The sequence below is a fragment of the Diadema setosum genome, chromosome 13, assembly GCF_964275005.1.
Source record: "Diadema setosum chromosome 13, eeDiaSeto1, whole genome shotgun sequence".
NCBI lineage: Eukaryota > Metazoa > Echinodermata > Echinoidea > Diadematoida > Diadematidae > Diadema > Diadema setosum.
Genome location: NC_092697.1, coordinates 7,779,243 through 7,802,684, shown reverse-complemented (window position 1 = coordinate 7,802,684; position 23,442 = coordinate 7,779,243). Strand labels below are relative to the sequence as shown.

At 40.4% G+C, this 23,442-nt stretch overlaps 2 protein-coding genes across 2 annotated transcripts in view; one reads left to right on the top strand and one right to left on the bottom strand.

Annotated features, from left to right (window-relative positions):
• LOC140236870 (nipped-B-like protein A) overlaps positions 1-4,324 on the bottom strand; it is a 44,043-nt gene extending 39,719 nt beyond the window's left edge. Inside the window, exon 1 of the mRNA XM_072316810.1 lies at positions 4,187-4,324. The gene's annotated coding sequence lies outside the window, so the exon portion shown is untranslated. The remainder of the gene's footprint in view (positions 1-4,186) is intronic.
• A 1,998-nt stretch (positions 4,325-6,322) lies between these two features.
• Positions 6,323-21,961, top strand: LOC140236738 (eukaryotic translation initiation factor 2D-like). The gene is made up of 13 exons (XM_072316664.1): positions 6,323-6,414; positions 7,322-7,512; positions 7,760-7,843; positions 9,181-9,379; positions 9,844-10,172; positions 10,827-10,944; positions 12,013-12,162; positions 13,567-13,734; positions 18,491-18,580; positions 19,219-19,311; positions 19,636-19,768; positions 20,570-20,744; positions 21,625-21,961. The coding sequence occupies exons 1-13, from the start codon at positions 6,359-6,361 to the stop codon at positions 21,693-21,695; spliced, it is 1,857 nt and encodes a 618-aa protein (XP_072172765.1). The 5' UTR covers positions 6,323-6,358; the 3' UTR covers positions 21,696-21,961.
• Positions 21,962-23,442: the final 1,481 nt, after the last annotated feature.

Below are 23,442 nucleotides of genomic sequence, written 5' to 3'. Positions count from 1 at the left end.
GATTGGGTCTAGGGCAACTACACCCCCTGGACAATGACCCCAGACCCTTCCCCTGACCCTAACCCTAATCCTAATCCTGAACCTAACCCCAACCAAAACTCGAAACCTAACCCTAACCCTAATCTTTACTCTATCCTTATCACTAACCAGTATTTAGCTTGGGGGGGGGGGGGTTAATAGCTGATCTTCCAAAAAAAAAAAGGAAAAGAAAAGAAGAAAAAAAAATGCAACATGAAAAAATCTAAAGATTTTGTCATGTCCCCCCCCCCACACTAATTTTTCCATACCACTTTACACTACTACCATAACCTTGCTAGCTTACGCAGAGATGCACGCCATCACAATTCCACCATGACTTTGAGTTGTACAAGGGGGGGGGGGGGACATACGGAAGTCTTGCCGTAAGTATTGCCAGCCACTGTTCCAAATGAAGGCCTACATCATGTTTTTGTTTACGACCCCATGTCCACTCTGTAGCATTGCCAGCTGGAGTCTCTTCGAGTCTGACCCGAGATAAAACGCTCTGTACTGAACTACCCTCCTGTGTGTGCGCACGCTCGCTCTGAAAATCTCACAGCTCGTGTGCTGATTGTGCTGAATGTTGTGAGATGATTGCAAGAAAAGTGCCCAAAGGCTGATGGATGGCAAAATTCATGAAGAAAGTGAATCTGTAATACCTGCAGAGTGATTACTGAGTAGTTTGCTGACAAATTTGTGTGTCCACACTCTACTGTATTAGTGTGGAATACTACTTTGAAGAACATGCACAACATCACATTTTATTTTTCTCTTTATGAATATTTGTAAATTGATATCAAACTTCAGTTTCATAGGGCTGATTTGGGCGTGAAGAGGTGAGAGCCGCAGAAAGAAGCACAGAAAATTTTGAATCGGATCAGGCCGATACATGTAGGTGCAGCTGCCCTGTATTGAGCGAATCCGCTGGCGCCTGTGCTTCAGTGGGTCGCTGCACATTGGTCGATTAAAAGTCAATTTGCTCAAAAAGCACTGACAGAATTTTTTCTTCTTTTCATCATGGAGAGTGGACATATGTAACAAACAAATCACTGTGCAAGCTTGCAACAATTTATATATTAGATGTGAGATGGATGAGAAATTGAACAGCCCCCCCCCCCCCCTTGAGCATTTCGGGCTGAGAGTGAGGGCTTCACGAGCATCTCGGCATTGCTAACGAAGTGGAGAGACCCTTATGAGCAGGAGCCCCTCTCATGAGCAGGTTTTCTGGACTGATATAGCCAAAGTTGCACCAAAATATCATTGGAGAAAATGAGAAACATGTGAAAACAGAATCCTGTAACCCAAAATATCAATCAGCTAAGCCCTAGAGTAGTTTTAAGGTCAAATAAAACTTTGTGTGACCCCTAAACCCCGGGACTGCTCTGTAATGTTAAAAGTACTTTTTATTGTAAAATTAGAAGTATGTACTTCAAGTACAACGCTCTAGAAATTGTGAATACGGTTACAACATGATGCAGTGGTAACAACTTAAAAATTAGTCAGTAGAAAAGGTCTACATGTAGCTAGGTTTAAAACAACCAAAAACCTCTCACCAGGATTCGACCTCCCAAGCCAGATTTCAACCTAGCACAAAAGCATGGGTTTCTACATGCAGCCAGTGGTCAAACTTTGGACAGCGTTGTGGTCGAATTAGGAGTGGCTTGCTAGAGTCTACTCTAACATTGACTTCCTAGAGTTATTTGGCCTCTAGGTCTAGGCAGACATCTAGAGTATTAAAAACAACCAGTTTTCAGCCACCTACCAGAATCCTGACACCTAATTTTTATCACTAAGGCCAAAAAAAAAAAAATTGTTGCATTGGCGTAACCCGCCCGACCCCATGTTTTTTTAGTATTTTTTTTGCTATCGATATCAAATATCTTGTTGATTGCAATCGCGATCGCACAAACCCGGAAGTGGAAACGGCTCTGGCGATATCGGATGTACGAGGGAGAGATCTAGCGCCTCGCATAAGCCTTCCTTGATCAGTACGTCATCTGTTTCCAACACGGACACGTACTCTAACAAGATTTATTCAGTGTATACGTAGCATTCAGACTGCGATGTATTGTGCACAGTTTTGCCATAGGTTTCTTGTGTGGAGAACTTACACGAATCTGTATATGTGGGACTGTAATAGAGATCGCCGTGTGCGATGAAAAGATCATACATATGGGTCAATTTGCATCTATCTTATCTAAGTCAAAATAGTAAAATATGAAGTAAAAACATTCAGGATAGGGATTTCAACATCTTTAAATTCTGTGAAGGGGTATAATTCCAGTAATATCGGCCTCATAAATGATTTGTAGAATAGATGAACACAGCACATTCGGTGCAGCAGTTGTAACTGTTTACTGAGCTGAGCACGAGTTTTACACGTAAAATGCAGGTAGCAAAAAAAAAAAAAAAAAAAAAAAAAAAAATCCGCCCGACCGACCCTATTTGAAAATCTCATGTTACGCCAATGCAACAATTTTTTTTTTTTGGCCTAATCAGAAGTCAGCAAATTCTATTGTCGCATATTGTCACAACCCATATCACATCATTTCACATACTGGCACTGTCATTCACAACAGAAAAGTCCCTTAGTCCCCACCAAAAATTCATCCAAAATCCAAAATTTTGCCAACAAGAATGCAAAATCGGCGCAAGTTTTCCACAGTGCGTGTGAAATAGTCCAGTGCAAGAATCAGGATTGCCGAAAAAGTGCTAAAAATCAAGAAATATGCTATTCTGTTGGGAGATTTTTTACGCATTGCAAGCTAGGAGCATGATGGTATAAAAAAAAAAGAAGAAAAAAAAAAAAGAAAAAAAAATATCTCTGTACGTGCTGGATGCAGTGACTAAAAATATAGAACTCCTAGAGTTCTACAGGCCAGGAGCTGAATGGAAGTGCCAACTCGCTAGGATTAGGAGTCACGGACACCAACGGGCAGGTGCTAAGCTGCAATGTCACCGATGGCGATGCAACACTATGCTAACAAGTAACAAGGTATTTTGCAGCACATTTTTCAGCGGACTTCTAATTTTCTAGTGTTACACGCATTGGCATTGAATGCGTACACGCAAAACATCTAGATATCTAGAACTGATCTAGTGTGTGGCTGAATTCTGGCCAGGCCGGACGGTTTCTGGTGGATTATCAAGCTATAAAGGTGATTATAGATTTGGGATTTCGTGAAATTCGACAATGTAGATTCTAGACTAATAGAACAATTCAACAAATTGTCAAAATCAACACTGCACTGAGCCATTTATGAGATGAAACATATCTAACAGTAACACACATTGCTGTAGATCTAACTGTTAGTGTTTGGCCTAGATCTAGGCACTTGAAGTTGTAACATTAATGTTAGATTGTATCTAGTAGATATGATTGTGTATTACTATTACTTTAGTTTATCTTTAAAAAAAAATTGCAGAAAAGCTTAAGACTAACGTTAAAAAAGTGCTCACATCAAAAGCTGGTGGTTTTTTATTCTAGAACCTCAGCTCTAACCGTTACAAGCTACAGTCTAACTCAACTGCTACACACTTCGCTGCCCACAGATGCGTAGACGTCTGTAACGTTAGACTGGTAAGGTCCAAGGAAAGTGCGGCCTGCACTTACCACGGCCACGGGAACAAAATATGGAGAAATCATTAAAATTTTATTTGTTGCACTAGCCAACACTTTACAGTCATGTCATTCATCTTCCATCAATCATTTCAGTGCAATAATACAATGTCAATTTGCCAATCACAATTGCAATGGTCAACAGTCAATGTTGAATGGACAATGATGGAATGGTTTAATGCATGCAACATTCACTCACACACATCGATTCAATTGGTAACAAGAAGATTCTACACTGCTCGACTACCACATGAGACAATATGGCGTTACACTCTGTGCATTTTCCAACATCAGGTTATTCTTTGGGCAATCTACAGATGAGCTCCACCTGATTCCAATCTGCACCTCATCGCATGGCCCATCACCTTTACGTGCCTTTCGTCCAGCACGTCGGGGCAGGCGTCTATCATGTGTCCGTAGACAGGTGTATTACAAGCGCTGCTGTTCGCTGCTACGATAAATATTTAGCACGGAGCATCGCACAAAAACAGTAAATTTAAAACATTAAATTAAGGCATAAATATCATAAATAGAGGAAAGAGAACTTACATATGTTTCAAGGAACCATGGGTTTTCATGGAAGAATGAAAAAGGCCAGTGTTTGAATCATAAATCTACCGGTTTCGCGAAAATTTAGTCATGACTAGACGCGCCAAAACAACAAAACCGCATCACCAGATGATAATATCATTGACACTGACAGTGCAATAGTAATGCGCCACACCGAGAGCACAGATTTACATCAAATTCTGAGTTACTAGGATCACGCGATCTATCCCAACCATTAGTGAAACAAAAAACACATACTTCCCATATTAATGTACTTGTATTGGATACAGACATGTTATATTTTTTGGTAACTACATTTTACCTCGTATGTAGGAATATTCAAAATGGCGATGTCTATCATTTCTACTTCCGACAGCATCGTCTGCCATTATGCATTGCACAAATGCCATTCATTATAGAGGTCAAAGTTTACACGGTTGCCTTCGCACGTGCGCACGTCGGAGCGGTGCTCTGATATCTTCAGCGCGCGGCCGTCAGTGATAATCACATCTCCGCATATGTCTGCGTACCCTTTTCTTGCCCCGCCCGCGCGTACGTCCGCCACCGCGTAAACATGTGTATACATATCATCCACGGCCGTGTTCTGCTGCTGCATGCCTTCGCGCGGCACGAGTACAAAGGTCCCAAGGTGTCTTGAAATACTTTCTTAATATTAATGACAGACAGGATTCGTAACTAAATTCTAAAAGTATAGACTAATTGATTCTACACTTCGTGGTGAGCCTACTTCCTGACTTTGAATGATCTCAACAGCAGTCGTTCGTGCCGGAGATACGAAAAGACTGACAGCTGGCCGGCAGGAGAACACGAGTGCTACTACGAGATATTTGGTATATCGTGCCCCGGTGGCATCGGCTCAGAAGGTCTGTACGTCCCGCTACTAGCTCTTCAGTCAGCTGTAACATGCAACAGTTGGGTAGGCTACTGTAGCTAGCTCTGATCTGCTGCAGCTGTGCGGTCGGTGTACTAGCTATACCAGTGCCTACCAGAACTCATCATAATCACAACCACGCACAGTTTTAACGTTAGATACAGGATGAAAGGCCCCCCCCCAAAAAAAAAGGAGGGGGGGGGGGGGGGGACAGGCTACAGCGCAGGAAGTATGTTTGGCCCGTATATTTCCAGCTAATTCCACAACATTGAATTGGCGTTTTTGTTCATGAAAGAAGAGCGTCCTGCACTGCTGCAGTTGATTTAAAAAAGAAGAAGAGAGATTCGGATCATTCGTCACTGTCTGTAGAAAAAATATTATAATTTTCTCATGGGGGGGGGGGGGGGGCACCAGAGGTTAAACACTGTCGCTTGTTAACAATGTCAATGACAATGTTTATTTATACTCGGAAGTAAAGAATGTCAGAGGTAGGCCTAGTGAAGTAAATTTATTAATGTCATGACAATCATAACTTGATGTGAATGGCCTGTCGAATGTGCTGAGATTAAACTCCGGTGCGGGGCGCTGCATAACAGAGGGGCCTAGGCCATTAATAACGGCTGGGAAGTCTGCTCGAGACAATGAGCTGGATTGGCCAGAAGATATACTTTTAAGCAGCAGGCAAATAGACGTACGGACAGCTGACCAGGGATTCTCATTACAATATTTTCTTTTTTGTGAAAGAAAAAACAATGATAAAAAGAAATTTATAGAGCAGTGTTTGGTGTAAATATTCTAAAGAGAATGGAAAACGCCACTAAACACAAAACAACAACAACAACAACAGCTGTAACGGTACGGGTTGGGGTCGCTGGTGTGGTTGGGCTGAACATGCTGTCCATTAGACAGAAAGATCCATCTGTCCGGAGGAGTCTTTTATTTTTATTGACGTTATCACTCTCCGTAGTAGACATGTATAGGAGGGGATCCGTGAAGCCAGATGCAGTCTCTGTGAAAATATCCTACGACCAGATACAAACCGATATTTCGGTCAACCTGTCCATATACTAGAACCTGTAGAAATTATTGTTTTTATGTAAATTTTGTTTTCATGATGCATTCTTGTGTGAAGTCCTTTGGAGGTTTCATTGTATTGAAATTTGTTATCATTGACTCTCCTCCATCTTGTTGATTGAATCCAGGAGGTTTGATTGACTGTGAAAGGTGTCTCCTCCAATTTGTCATCTGGAAGTCATTCTGTCAAAAAGAAAAACATCAGCATGTTCAAGAAGCCCTTCCATGTCAAGACAAACACAGCCATGAAGAACTCTGACAAGTAAGTAAAAAGTAAAAAGTGAAATGGTACAGTAAAAAGGAACAAAATCTGTTCAATCATACTATTAAAATAATACATTTAAATACCCCCCCCCCACCAAGAATGTTGGTCACTCTCTTGAGGAACTTGTTACCCACCAGCATCCAAACGCCTCACAAATGGACCATCAGAACCACCTTCCCAAGAATCTTAACCAGACAATCTTTTTTGATGACAAATACTAGACATTTTCCATTTGTGGTTTTTGCTTTGATGAAAACAGTTGATTCTGTGAATCTCACTTTAGTAGATAAAATAAAAAGATCTGTGCTTTCCTTGAAATGTGATTTTAAATAATTAGGAACTCGGAGACTGCAAGCTAATCTCCTGAAGTTAATTAAAGGCATAATTTACCATTTGCAGGTGAAACAAAAACCCATCATTAGTGCTTTAAAATAGTTCTGAAATGTGAGTTAGGGATAGAAACAATCACTGAGTGTAAAAATCTGAATCCGTATAATCGATGTTGAGCACTGTTAAATACACAAAATGTGAACAATAGTTATAATAAAAATGTTTCCAGACTAAACTGTCTACAGTTATTGTTTGTTGAGAAAAATACTGATATCTCCTTATATTTTAGGCTTTATTGCGAAAATGTTATATGGTAGAGTGTTTTGTGATACACCAGACCTACACATATGCATCAAATGTGATATCTTGAAAATTTTTTAAATCACTGCTCCCAAAGGTAAACAGGACCTTTATAACTAAGCTTTGAAAGAGCTGTAGCCCTTCTTATACTTGTACCCTGGACCACTTTAAGATTGTAGAGTTTTTGATCCATGGAGATGGTGCTATTAGGGTTCATCTCACCTATGTGTGACTGCAATGTGATGTAATCTTTTTATGTGGTTCACATCTATAGACGGAAGCTGAAGAGCTCTGTCCTGCAGCAGTTTACCGAGATCACATCGGAGCAGGTAGACCTGGTCCTCCCGAACAAGGCAGCAATAACTGCCATGAAGATTCAGACTCATGGGGAAGACCACGTGGTGGTGTACGTTGTGGACGGTATCCCAGCATTCTTTGAGAGCGAGAGATTTCTCTATCCAACAGGTGAAGTTGTGCTCTGACTCATTCAGATTTGCAATATCATTCGTATTATGAAGTCTTTTGAAACTGTAGAATTAAGAAAATAACATGTTTTCTTGTTTGCTCCCTTTATTTTTTGTATTCTTGCACCCCTTTGGCTTTGTGATTGCACAGATTTGTACTTCATTTGTCGTTAACCTGAAGACTCAATGAAACTGAAACTTGGTCGTACTTTCTTCTTTTTTTTCCCCCCATTGTTAATACCATGTAGTCTACACACTGTGGAAGTGTCCCAATCTCCTACCCTGCTTCACTACATGGCCACCTGTCTTGGAGAAACTGAGAGGAGGAGCAGGTAATTGATGTACTGTCTTCTAAAGCTGTCATAGTTGATGTAGCTGCCATTGATCCCAGAATTGTTTATGTATGAACTTTCATTCTTTAAAGTGCTACATTACTATAAAAATCTTGAAGCTACAGCAGTAGGGGATTTCTTGCCAGAAACATGCGATATTATGTTTTTGTGTAGTTAGGCAATTCCTTGTGCCCTGTTCTTTGGATATCACATTTCCTTTGTATTTATACATGTTGATCTGAAAGACCAGCACATTTGCACAAATATGTATCGCAGGGACTGTAGAAGAAACACAGCAAGAGCTTTTGATGTTATAAAACCACTTCCAAGTGATGCAAATATGCAAGAAGTATTGAACTTGTTTGACAGGATAACCAATGAAATACATTCTGCAGTAGTTAAAGCCCACTGATGTATTGTGTTTCTGTTTAGAAAGTACCGGTAGGCAAATGATATCATGCACTGCAAGTGACTTTTTGACCATTTAAGGGTTGTGCCTATATTGTATGTCAAATTGTGACTCGAGTGAATGAGACAAATGTAACGAATGTGACCCGCTACAACAAAAAGGTCCTAAAGTCGCGCACGGTCGAAGCCGTGAAAATCGAGTTTGAAGTCAGAGCATTAAAATTGGTCAAAACTTACGATTTTCTGATTTTTATATATTATTGGAGTCTAACATGTCTTCTATCATCTGTCGAAATTTTGAAGCAAAATGATCAAAGGAAAGACCAAAAAATAGCGTTTTTCTGAGCCATGTTTTTGGGCGTTTCAACGACGCAGAAACTGGTTCGAAAATTTGGATTGAGCGCCACAGATAGGTCCCGCCCCTAACAACGACCAGAGTGATCTCATTGGTCAGTTTGCTGCTTGCTGCTAACCGAAGCGTGAAGCTCGCACACTGCCCAGTCGACTGGTGCCTGCGGGCGGGGTGCGCTATGCTCAGCCGCTTCTCACATCCTGGTCACTGATTGGTTGGTGAGGAGACCGCCGATGCTGATGTGCTTGAATGAACTCTTCGGGGGTTGCTAGGGCTTACCTTCTATTGTCCAGAGGTGAAAACTGACTTGCGTGTCCGTTGATTGCGATTGCGTCGAAAGGAAGACTTTAAGGGCGCTTTTCTCGAAACAGTGATTTTCCAGACGTCTCGACATGCTCTCTTTTAAACATCGATATCTCCGCAGCCGATTATTTTCATAAAATATGTTATATGTCAATCTAAAGCAGAAAGATTAGGGGATTATATTGTGCAATTTTCAAATAATCGACCTCGCCCGACTTTAGGATCATTTTGTTGTAGCAGGTCACAAATATAAACTGCACCAATCTCTCTTTAGATTTGATGCTGCCTGGAGTTGTCATACCACCAGAGGGCCTCCCACTAGTTGAAAAATCACAGCTGTGTGGTGTGAATCTGATGGGTAACCTTGCACCCGTTGCCATAGGAACTGCAGCCGTATCATCCTCTGACATGGTTGCAAGCGCAATGAAGGGAAAAGGACTCCTTACAATACATTCCCTGGGAGATCATCTGTGGTCTGTATCTTTGTCATGTTTCTCTACTATTCACTGTCTTTAAATCTGTATGTGCCCAGACACTAACAGGGTATGCCCAACTTGCCAAGATTTTTAATCAGCACTTGGTAATGAATCCAAGCTTGACCTAGTTGTAAAGATATCAAGCCACCTACTCCAGTGTAGCAATGTGCCTCAGTCCAACTGGAAAGCCACAGTGACGCAAGAGGGATTAGCAGGGGCGGATCCAGGAATTCCATAAAGGGGAGGGGGGCCACACGTCCCCCCCCCCTCCATTTTCTCTTTTTATTTCTTTTTTTTTTTATGATAAAGGAGGGGCACACCCAATGCATCCCCCTCTAGACCTGCCACTGATAAGGGGATTAGGTGATCTGTATTCATGGACAATTATTTTCCAAAATATATGAGGGGGAGATTATTGAAATTACACTATATATATATATATATACATATCCTCTCCACAGGGAAGCTGGTAATAAGTCGATGCCTCCACAGATTGATCCTAAAGTCAGCAGTCAGTCCAGAGCAGAGACGAATGATGAAAGTGATACAGATAAAATTGTAGGAGGGGACAATCAGGCAGAAAGTGAGCAGAGGATTACGACGGAAGATGCAGAAAAAAATGGAGCAGATTGTGGAGAAAACACAAGGACTGGAGAAAGTGGAGATGGTGTGGCTGAGGAGATGTCTTCCATGTTGTTAGATCCTGGAGATGGAGCCGTTGGAGGATTGGATGAAGGGGCGCAGGGAGAGGGGGAGGAGGATGAGGAGGACTATGGACTGTCTCCAGCTGGTGAGTGGTGTGTGAATTTATCCACAAATGTTTCACTCATTGAAGGCTGTAATGTGTTTGAGCTGTATCACGCTCATCTCCCAGATGAGGGCATCATTCCAGCTGTTATTCTGCAGGACTGTGTATGTGTTGGCATGGGGACATACAGTTTCATTGGAGATAGAATATAAAAATAGATATGATAAATAACACATGGTAGTGGCTGAGCATTAAATGATGCTTTTCACTGCGATATTGAATGTTATTTATGTGTGGTGCATGTGTCGTGGGGGGGGGGGTGGGGGAGGATTAATGTAGTCCATTTGGTTTACAAATGAAGTTGTATCGGTCAATTTTAAGTTCCTTTTTTCCTGAACCTTGCATTATCAATTTTCCTTGTTGTTTGTGCTTTCAGGGCCAGCACTCAATTATGTTGTCATATTTATTTAGCATCTTCAGCAGTGGAAGCATCTTCTCGTGTGTGACGTTTATGGTTTGGGATATATTTGTTTGTATGTTTGTTTGATTGTTTAGCAGTTAGACCTACTATTCTCAACAAAATGAAGATGACAGTTACTCGTGTGCATTTGTAGGAAATTGCATATTGGGCAGGAAAAATGAGGTGTGAATTATCTGACATGGTATCCCTTTCATTGTTTATCCATCTACATCTAGACATCATGGACCAGCTCTTGTACCAGTGTCTCTTACACAGCTTGAAGAAGAAAGTGAAGCCATCAGACTTGCCCCTGCTTACCAGCTCTTTCTACCGGAATTTCATCTTGCCATGCTGGTGAGTCATGTACCTAATCTTCGCAGAAGCGGATCTAGAGGGGGGGTTGGGGGGGGGGGGGGGGGGGTGTTGCAACCCCCCCCCCCACAAAAAAAAAACAAAACAAAAAACAAAAACAAAAACAAAAACAAAAACAAAAAAAAAATCCGGGGACCATTTTTTTTTTATCTTATCTTTTTTTTTTTAAACTTGTAATTTTATTTTTTCTATTTATGTATTTATTTTATTTTTTATTATTATTATTATCATTAGTGGTGTTTTAGATGCAAGAAAATGCCATTTTCACACACTGATTTTCAAAAATTCTCCCTACTGTGGGAGGGGGGACGCCCCCCTCCCACCCTCCCCCCCCCCCCCCTTTATAAAAAGCTAGATCCGCCCCTGGTATTGTATGAATGGCATATATGTGATGTTAGAGAGAGTGAATATCAATGATTGTGGAGATTTGTGGCATGATGAACGAACATCACAATCTGGAAATCTGTTCTCATCAAACATGTTAGAGACAAACAGATATCTTTGCAATGTATCAAAATTTTACTGGCAATTTAAAGTCGTTTACATCTAGTGGCAGGCATCTGGTACACTTCATATGCTAAGTGCAAAGACAAAGAAAGACAGTTTTAGGATGATTTTATATTCAGGGCTGATGTGGTTAATGACATGTATATGAATGTCAAAAATAGAGAGTGGCAAATTGCTGTTAAAACAGGAGATAAATTATTTGGGCATTAGTGATGTTATAATAAAGTGATGATCATTTAAAAAAAAAAAAAACATTTATTTGAGAAAACATGTGAAGAATGTTTGTGTGATGGTTGATGCTGCTGTTAGTGTAAAATGAGCTTTTCACTGCATGGAATCTTACAAATTTCATGTGACACTGGGCTGTCACAAAAAAAAACATAATTCAATATTTCAGGAAGTATCAAATTATGTGCCAAAAATACTTTACATGGAAATTTAAACAAGGTAAGTTCAATGAAATTAGCCCTGTGCAAAAGAGTTAAAATGCTTCCACTTCGACTAAATTCTTCACAAAGTTCACTACCTTCCCAACTCTGTCAGTCCAGAGGGCAAAACACTGGACATCAAGAAATCCAGCTACAAGAAGCTGTCCAAGTTTCTTGAGGCCATGCAGGACAGGCGACTCTTAGAGGTAAAGGAGGCCAAAAAGGGTGTGGACAACGTCACTGCCATTTACAAAGATCATGATGAGTAAGTCTCTTTGTGTCTTGTTTCACCAGATATATGTTTGCAGAATAGACCTGAAACAGATTTACCAAATGGGTAGCTTAGCCTTTGATTGATGGTGGCATGAACTTCTGCCTATTTTGGCTTTGATTTTAAGATATCATTATTCTTGATGGAATTATTGTGTATACTTAGAGAAGTTATGCTAGCAGACACCACATACTGTCATACCATTACCATTTAGAGGCACAACTCTTCCTGGTTTGTGCTGATGCTATCAAAATGAAATGTGTAAATAAACAAGAATGTTTGTGTTTGCCAGCTAAACAAACTTCAAAACACTTCAGCATTGGTATGCAAGAGGATACCTGCCTCTTGGCAGAAGCAGGCCCGTCATAATGCAGAACTGAACATCTTGCACAAATGCACCGTAATTTGTTGTGACAGTCAGATACAGTCAGATTTTGGGCCCCATTTTTCTCTCTCTCTCTTCTTTTTTTCTTTAAATTAACAACAACAGTCAGATACATCCTCAAAGCTATCAACATGTAATGTATGTCAGTGATTCCTTTCTTTCTTTCTTTCTTTCTTTTTTTTTTTTTTTTTTAGTCATTTACATCGACTGGTCATTATTATCATCACCTCATCTTGGATCTATGATGTCATAGCTAATGATGTTTGATATATGTTCTTTATGAACTGTTATATGTTTATGCTTCCCGTTTCTTTCTTATTCTTTTTGTTTCTTTCTTTTCTCTTCCGCTAATCCTCCCTTTATATATAATTTTTTTTTTCTTTCCCTGACAAGTTGACATATAACTACAATGATTATATTTGTTATCATTATTATATCTCAGAATTTGTGAAGTGATTATGTGCAATATTGGTGGATTTAGCAAAAAATCTATATGATATGATGATAAAATCACTGATTTTGTTTTTGAATGTGTTAATCTGTTTGTTGTGTTGTATTTTAGAGCGAATTGGTTTGGGTTTCAGTTTATCGGGGGCTGACATGTGGGGGGGGGGGGGGCTGAGATTGGGATTGTAGAATAGCAACAGAGAAGTTTCAGGAGTTTTGAACATCATGCCAATGGAGTCGGTTTTTATGCCACGTGTTTATACGATTGTTCCTTTCAGTTTAATTCTGCACACATGTTCAGTTATTTATCTATCTATTAAGTACTATTCCGTGTTGTTCTCTCTCTATGTATATATTGTATTTGTTATGCTTTGTCATTTATATGTAAAAATCCCGCAATGAATTTCCTGTAATGTTTTTTATTTGACAAATAAAAATGAATTGAATTGAATTGAATTGAATTCAGCTGAAACAATTTGGTCATGCAAGTTGTGTGTATTGAAAGAATGTTTCAAGTACTTGGATTAATTTCCGTGGCTTGCTAATATTGCAATCTCTCCAAACAGTATCAGATCATTTGTGCCTCCTGACAACTCGAGCGAGAGTCAAGAAGCGGCTGCAGCGTCCTCGGAGCAGACGACAGGCAGCAAGGCACCGGAAGGACCACCAGAGTTCCGGACATTCTACTGTGTCACTCCAAACGTAGCACCTGTGCTTCAGTCCAGCAGGTTTCAGTGAGTCTGCACTGCTGCATTTGGCCTCTGATCATGTAGTGTAGGTTCTTAACGAACCTCCCATTCAAAAGTAGACTGCTGTTGTTACATTTTGCTACATACATGCAAACATGATTCCACTGACATTTTTATCATGACAATCATTACCCCACCCTTTCTTTCATGATGTGAGGACAGGAGGATATTATGATATGTTATATGTGAGCAGATTAATTATATAATATTGGATATCTGATATACCATGAAAGAAATCCAATATTATTATTATTAGCTCACCTGAGCCGAAGGCTCAAGTGAGCTATTGCGATCGCTCTTCGTCCGGCGTCCGGCGTGCGTTGTCCATCATGCATCGTGCGTAAACTTTTACATTTTCATCTTCTTCTTGAGAACCCCTTGACCGATTTTCACCAAACTTGGCAGGTAGTATCCCTAGGGGAATAGGATCTCAATTTGTTCAAGTGGGCACCATTACCCACCTGGGGGCCCCCAGAGGGGCCCAAACCCCCCAAAATTAAGGAATCTTAAAAAATCTTCTTCTCCAGAGCCAGAAGTGATAGAGCCAAGTTAATACTATGAATTAGTACATTTATGACCAGGGGAGGGGTCCTAATGGGGCCCAAATTGTACATTTTCATCTTTTTCTTGAAAATGCCATTATGAATTTTCACCAAAGTTGGCAGGTAGCATCCCTAGGGGGAAAGAATCTCATTCCCATCAAATGTGCACCATGCCCCACCTGGGGGGCCCAAGGGAGCCTAAATTTTGACCGAAATTGTAAATATTCATCTTTTTCTTGAAAACCCTATCACAAATTTTCACCAAACTTGGCAGGTAGCATCCCTAGGGGGATAGAATCTCAATTCCATCAAATGGGCACCATGCCCCACCTGGGGGGGGGGGGGGGGGGCAGGGGTCCCCCCACCCCCCTCCTGTATGGAATCTTTACAGATTTTCTCTAGAGCTGGAAGTGATTGAGCTAAGTTAATACAATGAGTCAGTATATTGATGACTGTTGTTTCAAGTTTGTTCATGGGAGAATCAGGGGTGCCCTCCCCCCCCCCCCCCTTGGGACTCAAGGAAGCGGGATGGGATGGGGGGGGGGGGAGGGTCCAAGTGCGGGCCTAAATTTTCATAAGATCTCAAAGTGTTTGAATGGGCGCCATGCTTTCCTTGGGGGCCCCAGGGGGTCGAAACCTCCTAAATTAATGAATATGAAATAATATTTTTCTCTAGTTCCAATCAAAAGTGATAGGGCTTTAAGTCTTTTTTCCCTAGCTGCATAATCCAACGTTCTATAAAGTACAGTGTACTTGGCAGGTATTTTTACCAGTGTGATGGAATATGTAAAAGAACACCATGCCCCCATTCTCACAGCTACCCCCACCATAAGTTTCAAATGTTCTCAGGTAAGAGTCTGCAAGAATGCATGGAAGGTGAACTTGCGATACTCAGGTGAACGTGTGACCCCCAGGTCTCTTGTTATACATACAAACCACTTTCCACGACAACACCACATTCAATTTCCAAAAAAAAAATAAAAGGGGTTTCACTCACCATTATCCAATAGACTACTGCCTGATTCGACATGAAAGTGATCAAAATGTCCAAATGATCCATTATCCAATGAAGTACACGTACAGTCCATTCCATGTAAAACAACTCGTATCAGTAACTTGTAACAGTAACTCAGTAACACGGTTCACTTGCAACAGTAACTGGTGTAAAAGTTTCAAACACAACTCTCAACTTATTTACAGTATTAACAGGTTTGGTGTTACTTGTGATAATAGTTTATCGTAACATTGCAGTTATTCAACATGAATGGGCTTTGTTGCAACTGCATCGTACGACTGGTATGGGTTGTAGATCTTGTGCTAGATGCCTGAGTCACCGAGCCACGAGGAACAACATTATTGTCTACTGGTGCTAAGATGTCAGTCTGCTCTGTTTCCTTATGAATCGTAAGTTCTTGGGAGCCTGATAATGATACGAAATCTAAGTCAAAGTTGATAGCCTCTAACAAATCTGTGTCAGAGACAGGATTTACATTCTCAACATCAGTATTTGGTGCTCTGCTAACTGTTGACGGCGCAGTTGACACATTTGCTGGATCAATCCGTGGAACTTTGCCGACATCACCTTTACCAAGGGCATTTGATAAGGCATCCAAAATGTTCTGCTTTCTGTTGTCGCTAACAGTTCCAGTGTATGACGCAATAGAACCTTCGTTAGCGTGACCAGACACTTGGCAAATTTCTCGCAATGAAAATCCTCTGGAATCTAAGATGGTGACACATGTGGCACGCAAACAATGATTGGTGTACAGTTTTGACAAGCCTGCCTGTTCAGATAAGGTTCTCATCATATTTCCGAGAGTATGTACCCCACATGGGGACTTTTTATACCACGGTCCAGATTCTGGGCATTCATCTTAGCTGACTGGAAGAAAGCATCACAACTCGGATTGAGTTTTCCAACATATTTCTTGAATGATTTTACGGGACATTGCTCATCGCCAGTGGCATACATTCTGCCTGCGTCTTTTCTGGAGGCTGTGCTGTCTTTCCGAGTTTTCTTGGTAAGTCCATCTTTTGCTTGTGCAACAAATTCATGTCCGTTAGAATTTCTTTTCACAGTGAAGTGGTCCTTTTTTAGTTCTCAGAGATTTTCCCTGCCTCTACGGCATATGTATACTATCAATTCGAACCACACTTTCCGCTGGAGCCCATGTGGGCTATTTAGGTTGAAAACTCAGGATTTATGGAGTTTGTCTATGTCGTTTGCATCTATTGAGGGATGATGCTGCACATCGCCCTTCCTGCCTTTTTCAACTGGACTGTTGCTGCCCTGAACGGCTGGTTTGCATCAGAAAATTCACTGTCTTTGATTATGTCTATTTGACCATCATAACAATCCTTCAAATGACAATTTAGTCCAGCACGGATGGAAACTAAAGACGATCATTTGTAATACTCACCATCGGTTTTTCTCTCCTCCTTGTAAAATTTGGCAAGTATTTCCGAAAGTCTGTTCTTATCGAGCTGCTCGATGTTTAACGGCAATTCCTTCTCTGTCAAATATGCTCTAAAAACATCTAGAGCACTTTTTGTTGCCTTTCGTGTGTTTAACACGTCTTTTTCTTTCAGAATGTTTTCGAATTCGTCAGAGTCTAGAGTCGCGAACCTTTTTGTGGAGGCCGCCATTGTTGTTTACAAAATCTAACCTTTCAACTTGTATACGGACGTGTATCTACGCACAGTACAGTACAGTACAGAGCATATCAGGGAGCGACTCCCGCAGACAGCACAGACGATTTACGTGTACTCCTATGGCATTTCTCAACCTCATCGCGCAATGCCACTGCACTTTGCTTTCTTTGCAAGCGATACTGCGCATGCGTATAAAGAAACATTTGAGTGCGTTATTGACAGCAGAGTACAATATTGGAAACAATATTGTAAACAATATTGTACTCTTTTTCTCCATTGATACGGGTAATGTAAAATGCATAGGACAGGTATTATGCTAACAATATTGCTTGTCATTAAGCAAACCCCTTGCAGGAATATTGATACATGGTTTTATTGTATCGAAAAAGTGGCTTGTATGTATAATAATTACCATTATTGAAACCTGAACAGGATACAGTATTCATCGCATAATCGGGACTGGTTGGGAGTAGCAAACACGGCCCGATTTCGCGATGAGCACTCACCATACACTAACGGCATACGACATGTACATTATGTAGTGCACACACACACACACACACATGCATACTGACGTACTGTACATGTACATGAATACACAACCACGCTACCCCTCGGCGCGACCCTCTAGCTGTCCCTGCATTCTCGCAATGATGTAGAGTAATCGCAACCGGGTTCTTCTTCTGTCGCCTCTCTTCGAACACAAAATATGTGGATTAAAAGCTAGCACTTTCTTAAACATTCGTAGAATTCTTGGACACGTAGGGCGTTCTGTATAAATACATATCCACAACCATGGGAAATGATTACCCAGAACTGATGTGGGAACGTCAATGAAAAGTCCTTCAGTCATTCAATCATCACGGCTTGATTGTTTACTTGCCGCGATCACTGCACTGTACATGTGTTGTAGCGATCTGGCTCGCCATATATACACATGTACAAAAAAGCGAAGGCGGGCAGCGAGCTGAAATGTACGTGTACTGGATGGACGGAGGTCAAAACACACCAGTCCGAAGCTTGCTTTGTAAGTTTGATGTAAACGACAACTGATAGGGAATCTTTGAAATATTGTTGTGGTATTTTGGTAGATTTTTTGTGTAAAATATCAACAAAATCAAAGATCGCTTGAAGAAAAATTGTCCCGTTTATCAGAGGTCCCCGCCCGATTATCCAGTGAAAATAACGTGCATTGGAAATGTTTCTGGGAAGCGTATGTCATTTAAGCGAGGTTCCCGATTATCAGATGCCCGATTATGCGATGAATACTGTATTAATGTCAGACTTTGATTTTACTTTTATTGTCATTTGTCAATTGTATTGTATCTTTGATTTGAGATTAGATCAATTCATATGAATAAATTTAGGCTATATGGCATATGTACATGTGCGTGTGTGTGTGTGTGTGTGTTTGTGTGTGTGTGCAGCTCAGGAAGCTAACAAGAATGTGTTGCAATTCACTGGATGAACTTTGTAGCGATCATATGTAGTTAGCAGGTTCGTAATCTCTTCTCTTCGCATTTCTTTTGGTATGGTTGACGTGCCAGGAAGGGTACCTGGATGACCAAAGAAGAGGTACGAAATGCAGTGACCGCCTACGTCAAGAACGAGAGTCTGGTTGACCAAGGGGATTATAGGTAAGTTGGAAATATCAACTAGGATGAGAAACAGCAATATGTTTGCTTGCATATGTGAAAGAACTGTACTTTACGTAGATTTTGTTGCTCAGAACTACTCCTTGTTTTAACTGGTACTCCAATTGAGATTGGTTTAGAGTGAACTCTTGAAACTCTTATGACTTTCACCACATAAGTGCTTCCAAAAGAGCTTGCTCGATCATGTTACTTTGATGTCTCTTGCTTAATTAGTGCTTCTTTACTCTGAAAAGACATAAATAATACTGTGTAAGGTGAAGGAATGGGCTTCGCCCTATCTCAGAAGATGGGTATGATTATGGTGTCTTGAAATATTTAGAACAGAGTTAGTGAGATATATATTACTTTCTGGAAACTTTGCAATTTGTAAGTGAGCATGCCGACAACAAATGAGTATCATATGGCGAGTCGCAGTGTTCAGCAAATAATATTTTCCCCCTTTTTTTTGTAATTCATAAGGCAGTGTTGTAGCTCTTTAGCTGACTATCTAGTTTCCCAAAATTATTCTCATTTTGCTTTATCATTTTTCATTGCCCTGGTTCTGCCAGTACCAATCGAAAGAATACTGCCATTTGAGTGAAATATTCCTTTGAATCATTATGTTTTTACTTGCTCCCCAGTCGAGTCACCCTGGATCCAATCCTCCATGATGCTGTCATTAACAAGTCAGAGGGGAGTGTCTCTCACCTGAAGTGGGATCAGTTATTCACAAGGTAAGAGCATTGTTTCTTTGACCGGCTCGTGTGAGCTTTCCTCTGAGGTAATTCTTGTAAGAATGTAGATGTTATTGCCTCTTTTATTGCATGCATCCTTTGAGTTTTGATGTAAAAATGAGAAGATTGTAGTGTTCAGCATCTTTCGTGTAGCAAAATTTGTCTCTTTGCAGGTCATATATATATCCCTTTTGCAAACTTGACAAAATTTTACACAGTTGAAGAAGAATATCTCCCAAGAGTCTCCGTCAGAGTTTTTGAAGAAAGAACAGTGTATTATGAACAACCACTTACGGCTGCATCCATATATCATCCTACATGCAGGTGCCTTCACAAGATGAGCTCCGGATACCAGATTGTCTACCCCGGTCTGCCGACCAGCAGCAAGCCCCGTATCCACAAAGGGCAGGTCCAACCCATTAAACTGAAGGTGGAGCGCAAAGCTGGCAACAAATGGGTGAGGCTGATAATTGCTGTTGTTATGTTTATGTCACTGTTCTCTGAGAAGCAGAATGAGAATACAGTCAGCCTTGCCTGAGTCAAATCTATTTGGACTGAAGAAATAGCTTCGACCTAGGGAAAACTTGACTTATGAGGGATTAAAATCAATAGAATATAAAGAGAAGAGGACTTGAAAAGACCTTCTACATAGGCAATTATTCGACTTACACGAGGTCGACTTAAGCAAGGTTGACTGTATGTAGTGATTGCTGATTTAAAGAGCTTGTAATTTTTCCTGCTTTTCATGGGCTGGTTTACTTTCACATGCAATGCAGTCAAAGTAAGTTGTTTGTGTTTGCAATACAACTTTTACCAGAGTTGACCAGTACCCCTGATAGTGCAGGAAGCTTCCTGAAAATGTATCCATCTCTTTGGAGTCTGTTTTTTTTTGGAAAGTATTTGGAAAGTATAGTTGCCCATGTAGATGCAAACTAACTAAACAAAGATATCTCACTGAAAGCTGTTTGGAACCTTCATGATTTTCATGTGTGAATGTTAAATTGAGAAGGCTCTATGCTGTCACAGTTTTCCCTCGTATTCTGTTTTTCTATGCTCATGGCATCTTTCATTCACCTGAGAATAAAATGTAATGGCAGTGCCAGTGACTTGCAATCATACCAATACCTGAAACACATATATACTTCCTCTCTTTCTTTCTATCTCTGTCTACCCACCTACCTACCGACATGTTCATCTATCTGCTTATGTATGTATCTATCTATCTTTTTATATGTCTGTCTCTCTATTGTCAACACAGATAACAATAATCAACAATCTAGAGCAGTTCAACCTGGATCCAAGAGACTTTGCCCACCACCTACAGATCAGTGTGGCAGCCAGCACTTCAGTAGGGGAAAGTCCAAATGCCAAGGAGGGACTGAGGGTCACTGTGCAGGGCAACCAAATCAAATTTCTTGAGAAGTTCTTAACAGGTTTGTAAAAAATGCAGTGACAAATATTTTGTCATCATCATTGTTTAAAAGTTGTATTTCTGGGATTGGGAAGGAGGAGCAAGGTTTAGGGAGATGGCAGTGCTATGACCTTGTGTAATTGAGTTAGCTGTGACATTGATTTTTCACTTGAAATACTCGTTACATCTGTTTTGTTTTGTTTTTTTCACTGGCAAAATTCTCCTGATCTCTCACCCACATTCATGCAGATAAGAGCTTTCAAAAGTGATCATGATAGTTATCCTATGGTCATGATACCTCATTGACTTTCTGTGTCTCTGACTTACATCAATTTCAGTCAGTCTGTTTCAGACTTGGGGTATCTCTACTTTAAGTGTTTCAAAAAGCATTCAGGTGTTACTTGAAGTGCATGACATTAACGTTTATCTCTAAACTTCTTTTGTTCCTCTAGTATGATTGTAATATTTGTTTTTCAGATATAATATTATTTACTCCACCAAGGCAGTTATGTTTTGCCACCATTTGTTTGCATGTTTCTGTGTTCGTTGATAATATTACTGGAAAAGTTGTTAGTGGGTCTAATAGAAATTTCAGGATAGGTCCATTATGGTAAAAAGGAACAGGTGATTAATTTTTGGTGGTGATCTGAATCGTAAAGTCGTTCCAGGATCTGTGCAGCTTGCACAGATCTTTCGTACTATTGACCCTATGGTCTTAGCCAAAGTTTACACTTGCTAAGTGCTTCTACTTATTGTTATTATTCATTCCATCTCTTTCCTCGAGCTTTTAGTTAATCTGGGAGAGGCCGAGGAAATTTTAGTAACCTCAATGACATTGTCAACACCTGTCTCATAATTTTTGCCTGTGTCTCTGCTCCTTTACTGTTGATTTGTTCCCCCAGGTCATTACAAGATCCCCAGGAGGTATATTGAAGGTCTTCAGCAAGCTCCAAAGGGAAAGGGCAAGAGATGATATCAGCCAGCACCCACGAATACTTAAAAGATCATTTAATTGCAAGTCTCCATTAGTCCTCAAGTCATATCGGCGATGTATGTGATCATGTCTGAAAAGTAGCAAATGGCCATCAAGGTTCTTTTTTTTTTAGGAAAGACTTATTTTTATAATTTTCTTCATCAAATTGTAAATGAAATACAGCAGCTTGGCTCTAGAGTAGAATTGAAGAAAATACAACTCATACTAACAGATCATTTGGAAGATCTACAGACATCACAGTGGTTAAATGTCTCTTTGCAGTTTAACATTTACCAGATAAAACTTGATCCTTTCCTATAAGTGAGAGCTTGAAGTTAAAGGAATATATCTATGTATGCTTTTGCAGTCCACTTGTTCAGATTAATATGCATGCAATGCTATGATGAAAAGGACATATGTGAAGGGTGAAGTAGCTGTCAGAGGAGGGGGGCATGGATAGTGTGGCCAAGTGGATAGGAGTGCTCGTCTCTGAATCACATAGTGTGGTATGGGTTTGTGGGTTTGAGCCCCATAAAACTTGACACGTTTCTCCTTCAGCGAGGCATTTTATCCATATTGTTGCTCTGCACCCAGGAATATGAATGGGTACCCAGTAGAATGAGAACGTTTATGTTTGTTGATCAGCATGGGTGCACCTGTAAAATGGCTGCGACTTGCATGAATGCTCCTGAGGGATTGGAGAGTGAGCACTGTCGGTTCTGGTTAGAAATAATGTATCCAGCGACCAGAGTAACGATAGTCTGTAAAGAATATTGAAATTCTGAACAAGTCTGTAATGCGCTATATAAAAACTAGCTACAACTGTATTATTAAAATTATTATTATCAGTATTATTATATTGACCAGGCATGCCTTGTAGTCTCCAACTATATTGGTGGCATAGGCGTCAATTCCAGGCCACCATCCCTTGGTGCAAAGGGCTTGTTTCATTCCACTATCCCACAGAGGCATTGCGGCATACCACTGAATCTGTGGCATACCTTGTGTTGCTTGCAATGTTGTGCAACTTTGACAGCTTCCCCGAAGAACATATTTGCAACCAGTTTATCACCTGCTTTCTTTCCTTCTGTCCTTCTGGAATGAAACAACGTGTGTGGTTGATACCCTTTGCCGACATTTTGTCAGAAGTGAAATTTTAGTTTTAGGTACATATTTTGTAAGTCTCTCACACAAGCAGTCTCTATCACTCATCCTATCTGATAGGGATGATTACGTGCAATACTCCTTAAAGGTAGGGGATACCTTTTACTGACCTCCCAAAATGCAGCAAAACATTAAATATGAACCTCAGGGGACTTGCTTAGGCCACTGCTTAGAAATTTGGAAGTCAACAGTTATCAAAAATTTGAATAATGCACAAAACTCAACTACTCAGTAGTTCTGTGTGTCAGCCACACTTAAGCCTTTTTGTTGCATTCTTCTGTATTTGTGATCTATAAACACAAATCTAAAAGTACAGGAGCTGATGTAATAACATATAGAGTGTGTGGCAAGAATGTATATAGAAATGTTTGCAAGTGTTGATGAACCTTCTTCACAAAATATACATGATGGACACACATGCAGTACATGGGTCTGCAAAGGTAGCCTAGTAATGTACTGGTATTTACGGTGAGCCCCGAAAACAATTCAATTCAAAATCTAAAGGTAAAAAAATGTACTAAATGTTACCTTCCACTTTCAATACTTTATGGGAGTTTCTAAAATGATACTCTCTTCAACATAC

What these genes read in the sequence shown, in the direction of transcription:
- LOC140236738 (XM_072316664.1), top strand. Translation starts at nt 6,359, where the DNA reads ATGTTCAAGAAGCCCTTCCATGTCAAGACAAACACAGCCATGAAGAAC. An exon ending in GAGATTTCTCTATCCAACAG is followed by an intron (nt 7,513 to 7,759) that starts GTGAAGTTGTGC and finishes AATACCATGTAG; the next exon opens with TCTACACACTGTGGAAGTGT. An exon ending in ATTTACAAAGATCATGATGA is followed by an intron (nt 12,163 to 13,566) that starts GTAAGTCTCTTT and finishes CTCTCCAAACAG; the next exon opens with TATCAGATCATTTGTGCCTC.